General features: G+C 35.6%; 1 protein-coding gene across 2 annotated transcripts in view; it reads left to right on the plus strand.

Moving 5' to 3' along the window:
• The window catches only part of TAF2 (TATA-box binding protein associated factor 2), a 72,716-nt gene extending 65,718 nt beyond the window's left edge, over nt 1-6,998 (plus strand). For both annotated transcript variants that reach the window (XM_003782382.2, XM_023517280.1), the window contains one exon: nt 6,545-6,998. In XM_003782382.2, the coding sequence (XP_003782430.1) occupies nt 6,545-6,807 (263 nt within the window). In that variant the 3' untranslated portion in view covers nt 6,808-6,998. The remainder of the gene's footprint in view (nt 1-6,544) is intronic.
• Nucleotides 6,999-9,145: the final 2,147 nt, after the last annotated feature.

Below are 9,145 nucleotides of genomic sequence, written 5' to 3' on the forward strand. Positions count from 1 at the left end.
TCCGACTTTAAAGACTATTTTAAAATAGTCTTTTTTCTCTGAAAAAGTAATATATTTTTATTATAGAAAATTTGGAAATAACAAAAACTTAGATGAGAAAAAAATTATCCCTCATTATTTTCTTTTTTTGGAAGCTTTTGGCCAGGGTGGGGTTTGAACCTGCCACCTCCGTTATATGGGGCCGGTGCCCTACTCCTTTGAGCCACAGGCACCGCCCCCTGATCCTCTTTAAAGATACCATTATGTTTGCTTTGCTCTTCGCTGACAAATGCTGTTTCAGTAGAAACCATCATATCTGTACCTTTATAACTTTTGCAAAATACTAAAATCAACCGCTTATCCCTGCTTCCCCATCCCATAAAGACTTGATGCTGTACCTAGAAAACTTTTAACATCTTCCGTCTTTTAACATCTTCTGTATTATTTCTTACTGATTAAAGTTATGAAAACTAATTAAATCCAGATGTGTTTGTTACCTGTTTATTATTTTATAGTTTTTTGACTTATTTTAACTGTTCTGCTGCTTACAAAGAAAAGATTATAATCCAGAAAGAAGAGTAAACATTTCAATTCTGATAAACGACTGTGAAGCAAATATTCAGTCCTCAATTTTTGAAAGAACAGAAAGTGAAATAAATATACAAAGTCATCTTTAATGAATAATGTTTCAAAAAGTCATTAGTCGTTAGCCAGGCTTTACCTGGCACCCTGGCACTTACCTTCCAGTTGATGGATTTTGCTTATAGGAGCCATATTTTGTATCTTTTTTTTTTTTTTCTAGAGAGGTACTGTTTATTTTATTTTATTTATTTATTTATTATTTATTTAATATTTTTTTGGCCAGGGCTGGGTTTTTGAACCTGTCACCTCCGGTATATGGAGCTGGCGCCCTACTGCTTTGAGCCACAGGCGTGGCCTAGAGGTACTGTTTATTGATGTGAGGAGCTCAGGGTCAACTGAGACACAAAAGAAACCCCTCAAAATATTTTGCTGTTGAGACATCAGATTGTTGATCACATACAATTCTTCGTGTTCCCTATGCATTTATTTTAATAGAATACCACAAAATATGTTTCAGAAGGAAATCAACTGAGTACGTTGGCACTTAACTTTCTTAATTTTGACATTTCTTTGCTGTTGCCAGTTTTGTGTTTGCTTTTGGCATAATTTTGTCTTGTTATCATACTTATTAAAATTTTTTTAGACATGAAGTTTTATATTTTTTAAGATTATAAAGCTTAAAGAGTATCAGCCTTCTTGATTTAGTTTGAGAGTGATGCTTCTGCCCACCTGCCTACCTTGCCTTTAAAAAAAACCCTTCTGAATTTCTAAGAGTCTAATTAGTTCCTCTTCCAAAAAGAGTCTGAGTACATTTGTTATTATTAACCTATGTAGAAGCAAATCTTAACCTTTTTTGTGCCCACAAATATGCCTTTGTATCATTGTTCCCTATTGCTTTTAAAAATACATTTTCACGGGCAGCACCTGTGGCTCCGTGGGCAGGGCGACAGCCCCATATACTGAGGGTGGCAGGTTCAAACCTGGTCCTGGCCAAACTACAACAAAAAAATAGCTGGGCATTGTGGCAGGCACCTGTAGTTACAGCTACGGAGGAGGCTGAGGCAAGGGAATCGCCTAAGCCCAGGAGTTGGAGGTTGCTGTGAGCTGTGTGACTCCACAGCACTCTACTATGGGCAGGCAATAAAGTGAAACTCTGTCTCCAAAAAAAAAAAAAAAAAAAAAAAAATACATTTTCACTTTTGGGGGAATCTCTTTGTAGTCTTGTAGTTCTCATGGCATTATATGGGAAGACTGGAGGGAGAGAGGTAGGGCTAGTGGTAAGGAATAGGAAAGCATTAAAATTTCAGCTAGGGCTGCTGTCGCTGTAGGACCTTTTTAAGTCATGAGGGAAAATGTATACTAGTTAGGTGGACTCATCTATTAAACTTAACTTTGATTATGTATTTTATACACCTTTGTAATTTCCTTTTAATGTGTTTGTGCTATTCGGTACCTTAAAGCTACCAAGCAAGTCTTAAAATTCAGTAGCAATATTGGCAGAATTTAGAAAGCCTTCATTTTAGCAATGATAGTGTTTCAGTTGTACATGAATTTATTTTGGAATTTTAAGTGCAATTTTTCCATAGACAGGTTGTTACATTTGCTAAGTTATTTACCCAAACTAGTCCAGCTAAAGGCCTTTTAACCAGACCGTACATGAAGAACAGAAGTTTGCAATCTAGCTAGTTTATGCAGCATTGTTTCTGTGAGCAGGGGCCCGCAGAGCTTCATATTTTGGGATGTCAGAGCACAGCTTTACCCTAACCCTGTAAAGTCAGGTAAAGTTGGTGGCAATAAAAAAGGAATTTCCTTTTTCCTGCCTCTCAGTTGGAGATCTTCTGTTGTGATAGCTACTGTGGCCTTGTTCGAAAGTTGGAGGTTCAAGAGGAAGACACAGCACACAGCAGTGATAAGGAAAGCTGTGACCTCTCTTTAGTCTCTAGGGATTTTAGATTAAAGGTCGCAAATGGGGTTGGGGGGGGTGTCCTTTTGTTTCGTTTTGTTTTTCGTATATTCAGCTTATCCAGCTGAGGCGGTTTGTATAAGCCTTACTGATTCACTAAAAATGAAGAGATTACACATAGAAATCTGGATTTCCAGCTTTTCTTGAAAAAAATTTAACCAAGAGGGCCGCTTCGGTGGAGCATGTGTTTTCCAACTCATTAATTCCCTTATGCCACACCCAGTAAATAGTCTGTTTACTTATTTAGGCTGTTTTCAAGATTTGAGTTTGAAGCCCCTGGGTTTTGGGGGGAGGGGTGTTTTGTTTTTGTTTTTGTTTTTGTTTTTTTTTCATTTACAAGCTTAGGTGAAGTCTTAGATAACTCCCTTGCAGCCAAGGAGGCAGATGATAATTGAAAAGTGGAATGTGTAGAATGGGTTGCAGACCTTGTCTGGGAGAGGTAGAGAAGAATTGGGGCTCAGGGAAAGAAGACATGGAAACTGTACAGTAGCGAGCAGGTCAAGTTTTACTTTCTAGCCTTCCCTACCCCCATTTCCCTTTCCTTGCATATGATAGAGGAATATTTTAGAGAGGGATCATATGTGGGTAGTGGACAAGCCACTGGGTAGGAAAGGAAAAGTGGGCAAGTTTATTTCCCTTCATTACTATTTCTTTTTCCTTCCCATCACAGCAACTCCCTGTCCCTTCTGCAAAGGCCTGTGGTGACTGGGCTGTCTCCCAGGTTGCTGCAGGGGTTGGAGAGGAGTGGGGGTGAGGGAAGCAGAGGGAATTCCCTAGTGGGGTCTGTAGGGAAGAAGAGAGGGAGAGTTCCTGTGGCTTCTTAGCTAGGGCTGTTGCATTATGTAACACCTTCTTGCATAAGTTAGAAAAGCACAGTTCTAGTACATGATACTTTTTTAATTAAAAAGTATTTTTTCTAAAGAGCTTGAGAGCTTGCCCTAAAGGTTTTTTGTTTGAAACTCTAATAAACTCTAAAAAAAAAAAAGACTTTGATTTTTTTAATCCTTATGGTGATATAATGCTATACTTTTTTTTTTTACATTGATCTAAAGAATCCAAAGAACAGACTTCATACCTTTCCTAATAGAAACCGCAGATTTTGTGTTAAATTTAAACATATAGCTAATGTGAGTAGATAGAATCAGCAGGGCATTCACTGTTCTTAACAGCACTTTTATCAAATGGGCTGAAAGAGCTTCCACATTTGTCTTATATTAAGTACCTCTTTCTGTTTGTTTTACGTTTGTTAAATTGACTGGAGCTAACCCTTATCCATGGGTGCCTTTCATTTGGTCTCCAGGAAGGATTTTATGTTCACCAAAACAATAAAACTCTGACCATCTCCTTTGTTCTTTTGTATAAAACAGGAAAATTATAATATGAATTTGATGTAGCTCCTTTTTCTGGTATATTTGCTATCTCTAGAATAGAGACACATATTTCAGGTCACTAAAAGGACTTCAAGTTCCCGGGTATCTTGTAAACCCCGGAAATGATATGAAATTATGCATGTAAATGTTTGTGTTGGAGATAGAAATATATGCACTTTTTCGATAGAAATTCTATAGATGACCTCGTTAGGCTGCTTGAAAGCACATTCATGTGTTTCCCAAATCACCTTATTAATGCAGTTTCACATGGGGAGAAAACTACTTTCTTATCACCTTTGGTTTCAACCTAGCAAAATATTACTTAGGAAAGATAGAGAATAAGCAAACAAAATCTATATTGTCTATAGTAAATGAAAACTTAAGAGCTAAAGGTTGGTGTTGGTGACAGGGCAACATTAGAGCTGATGTTATGTTGTTACAAATACTTCTAATTAATATCTTTGTACATATTTCTTTGGATATATGCATGAACATAGTGGGATAAGTTTCTAGAAATTAACTATCTAGATCAAAGAATATGAGCATTTAACATTTTCATGGATATTACCAAATTACCTTAACTTCTCCTTTAAGAAAAAAACACTTTATTATGGAGAGCTGTAGTCAGACTATTCATAGCATAATATAATGAGTCTTCTGTATCTTTTACTCAGCTTTACCAATGATGAGTTAATGGTCAGTCTTAGTTAATCTATACTCATATTTCCGCCCCTCTGAATTATTTTGAAGTGAATCCTACATGTTATATAATTTTATTCATAAACAATTTAGTATGCATCTCTAAAAGATAGCATTTTAAAAATCATAATAACTGTAACATTGTCATACCTTAACATTATAGTCATATAACCGCCATCCAGGTTAATACAAATGCTGCAAAATCTCCATTTATTAAGCTTTTGTCTGATTCAAAATATGCAAATATCCTTTCCCCTTGTATAGGTTGTCTATTTGCTTTGGTTGTTGTCTCCTTGGCTGTACGGAGCTTTTCAGTTTAGTTAAATCCCGTTTGTTTGTTACTGCTGTTGTTGCTATTGCCAGGACAGTCTTCTACATAAAGTCTTTCCCCAGGCCGATATCTTCCGGTGTTTTCCTAGTCTTTCTTTGAGGATTTTTATCATTTCATACCTTAAATTTAAGTCCTTTATCCATCTTGAATCAATTTTTGTGTGTGGAGAGAGGTGCGGGTCTAGTTTCAGTCTTTTACATGTGGATATCCAGTTCTCCCAGCACCATTTATTAAATAGGGGGTCTTTCCCCCAGTGGACGTTCTTTTGGTTTATTGAAGATGAGGTGGTTGTAAGTTACTTTTATATCTTTTCTAATCTAAAGTTTTTAGTCCCTTTTTTCTTTCCCCTGTCTTTACAATGTATTTGTTAAAGAAAGCAGATTTTTTTTTTTTATCTGTAGTTTTCAAGTTTATATTTTGCTAATATTTGCCCATGGTATAATTAATATATTAGAGTTCTCTATATACTTCCTGTAAATTTATAGTTTAGTTGTATCTAGAAGCTTAATTGGATTCAGGTTTATAGATGGTGGTGTGTTCTTCAGTGTGGAAACACAGTGTCTGATCAGCTCTTTTTTATGAAGTTAACTGCTATGTGTGTTTAGGCCCTAGATCCATTAATTCATTAAGGGTTGCAAAATGGTGATATTCCAATCCATACTTTTATTTTTGTTTATAAACTGGATTGCTTCTTCAAAGCCCAGTTCCTCCTCTTCTACTATTACCCAGTAATATAAAGCATATAGGAAAATAAATGTAAATACCTTTCTCTAGTTAATAATTTTCAAAATAATGAGTTGAATTGACTAGCATCCTCCAATAATGATAAGTAATATTATTCTTACCTTTATAGAGAGACATTCTCTTTATAGACTCCACCTTTTAGGAAAATTGAAGCTATGTATAAGGAATCTTCTTAAGGAATTCACTTTTGCCCATCTGGTCCCAGGAATTCTTAAGAACTAGAGAAATATTTAATTTGCACAGAGATGTTATTACCAACATCTAGGGTAACATGTTCATGTGCGTGTAAATGGACTCCAAATGGCACAATTAAAATGCAGTTGTCAGTCAGTATACGTAGAGGGATCTCTTCCACAACCGCCCTGCACCCTGTGTATACCAAAATCCATGTATATTCAAATTTTGCCGTCAGCCATATAGAACCTGTGTATCCAAAAAGTTGGTCCTCTGTCTATGTATGTTTTGTATCAAAAAAAAATACGTGTATAATTGGACCCATGAAGCTCAAGCCTGTGTGTTGTTCAAGGGTCAGTTATACTGCTATTCCCCTCAGGATGTTAGGGCAGAACCATAATTGAGAAAGTTGTTTTCATTCACAAATGTGGGTCTTAACCTCTAGGACAATTATTGTTTCTTGATTTGGTAACAAACTAGTGTATGTCATAATTTGTATAGAATTTAAGAAACTAAGTAAAGTATTCAACTTCCTGCTGAAAACTCTATAACTAGTTGGATGTGTTATTTATAATACTTCTCCTTTTCTTAATGGAAGTGATAAACACTTAAGAATTCTTTCCATATTGTCATTAGCTTCCTCTCTAGTTTCACTTTACATTTTGTCAATAGGAACTCATTTGAGTATTTTTAATTTTGAAGGTAAAGAACAATCACCTTTGGAGATGAGTATGCACCCAGTGGCAGCCGCTCCACTCTCAGTGTTTACTAAGGAATCTACGTCCTCCAAACATAGTGACCACCATCACCATCATCACCACGAACACAAGAAAAAGAAGAAGAAGCACAAGCATAAGCATAAACACAAACATAAGCATGACAGTAAAGAAAAGGACAAGGAGCCTTTCACTTTCTCCAGCCCTGCCAGTGGCAGGTCTATACGTTCCCCGTCCCTTTCAGACTGAGAAGGGAACAAAGAGACCTTTCCCTCTGTGTCCAGAAGAATGTATGTGACTAAAGCTTTGTCCTCTCTAAGAGTGATAGAAAGGGGGGTTGGTGAGGTGGAGATTTGCTTCTCTTTTAGACATTCAGAATCCATTTAAGTCATATACATTTGACTTACATTATTTATACAAATGAGACCTAATTAGGAAAATGTGTTTTACAGTTCTGGATAAACTATTTCATCCCCTGTTTCCTTCTTAAAACACATCCACACAGAGAAAACTTCTTTTCATAAAAGCCCCCAGTCCACTGGCACTCCCCATTCACATCATGGTCTCCATGTGTTCTGCCAAAGTCAATTATGTTTAAAAGCCTTTGATGGATGTTACGGGGCAAAGTTATGTTTTAAACAGAAGCAACTGCCAAATCTGTGGTGCAACCACTATTTCCACTGAAATATTGTATAACACCACTTGGAACTACCGAAAAGAGAGAGGCTTTTCTATAGGACTCTTCCCTATCACACCATTTTTGTGTTCACCATAGACACTAAGCATCAGAATTTATGAACAAAAAATATGTTATATTTCCTTTTGCTCTAAAACACTGAAATATTTAGAAGCAGTTCTTAAAAAAAATTTTGAGTAACTATCAGAAGATAAGATAGCACATTCAGTGATTATAATGTTGGGATTTAGCAGAACTATGAAATCCACAATTGTTTTCAAATCAAGATGTTTAAATTTTAAGTTCTTTTGTTTTCCAATAAGTGTAAGTGAGTATGTTCATATGTAAAATGTTCAGAGGCAGTTTTGCTAAATGTGGGCAGTTTACACAGCGAACACACATTCTTTTGAAAATTGTTTCTGTATAATACAAAGTATGATACCTTAAAGGTGAGTTTATATATTGTTTATTAACTTGGATATTGACAGTTTAGCTCTCTTGTGAGGCTACCAGAAGCATTGATAAACATGCATAAAACATTTTGGTTTCATAGTTTAACCGTTTGTATGGTTGTTTTTATTTCTGAATTTACCATATGCTTTATTGTTTATTTAAGATTTTTTTTAATCTGTTCAGTTTTTATCATTTCCCTCTTAGAAAATTTGAGAAAACACTTGTTTTCAGAATAGATGCTACGAATTTCAAAAGGGATCCAATAATGTTGGACTTTTAAATATACTTTTAGTTGTGTTTAACTTGTTTAATAAATAACTTTAAATTGATCATTCTGTCTTTATATCTTTTTGTATCTTCGTTACCCTTCTGTGTGTATGTGTGTGAATAATAAACTTGTCCACAGTTTGCAGAGAGTTTAGTATATAAGGGGGATGAGCTGACCCCATTAGGAGGAATGATTCCAGTAGGCAGAGATCGGGTAAAGTTCTCTCTCCAGAAGAAACGAAACAGTATCTTCAAAAGTAGGGAGGGAAGCAAGGACATTTTCAGGAATGAGCAATGCAGCTGGCCTGGAGTGTAAATGAAGAGATGTGATCAGTTGTCGAAGGGTCTAAATGATGGTTATTTCAAGATTTCAATTAATTGAATGTTGTCCCATTGAAATAAGGTGTAGAAAATGGAATATTTTATGTTAAAGTGTATAGTGTTATCACATGTAGAGTTCTCAACTTTGAAAATACCATGGACACATTTCAAAATAATTTGTTATAGGAAGACAGTGACAAATAATGGGTACCTATTATTATTTAAGTACCTATTGTATGTCAGGCATTATACTAAGAACTGTTTGTTATATACTGTTTGTAAATTGGATGCTTAATATTAGCTGTTTCTTGTGAGGAACACTTTTTTTATAGTAAGCCCTTGATTATATTTAAGCTGATGGTTAGGAGCAGACAATGCAAAAGTTGTTTTATTTATATTTTTGAAATAGGTAATTAAGCATAATATAGAATTCCAGTATAAATCTCTCAGTCTCCTTCCCCAGAGGCAGTCTTTGTTGACAGTGTTATTATGTATCCAGGGCCAGTCCATAGATATATTTATGTATATTTGTACTTTATATGCTATTGTTTTTTAAACAAATTGTAGCCCATATGATACATACTAATAGAAATTATTTTTTTTCTGTATAATTTATCTTTTATGGCTTCTGTATTTTGTGTCATAGTGAAAAATGTCTTCCTTATTCTATAATTTAAAAAGAATTCTGCTTCTTCTAGTGTTTTAAAAATTTTGTGTTGGGTGGTACCTATGGCTCAGTGGGTAGGGTGTTGGCCCCATATACCGAGGGTGGCGGGTTCAAACCTCGAGCTGGCCAAACTGCAACAAAAAAATAGCTGGGCATTGTGGCAGGCACCTGTAGTCCCAGCTACTCGGGAGGCTGAGGCAAGA

This window comes from Otolemur garnettii, unplaced genomic scaffold (assembly GCF_000181295.1).
Source record: "Otolemur garnettii isolate 467f Iridium unplaced genomic scaffold, OtoGar3 scaffold00004, whole genome shotgun sequence".
NCBI classification, from domain to species: Eukaryota; Metazoa; Chordata; class Mammalia; order Primates; family Galagidae; genus Otolemur; species Otolemur garnettii.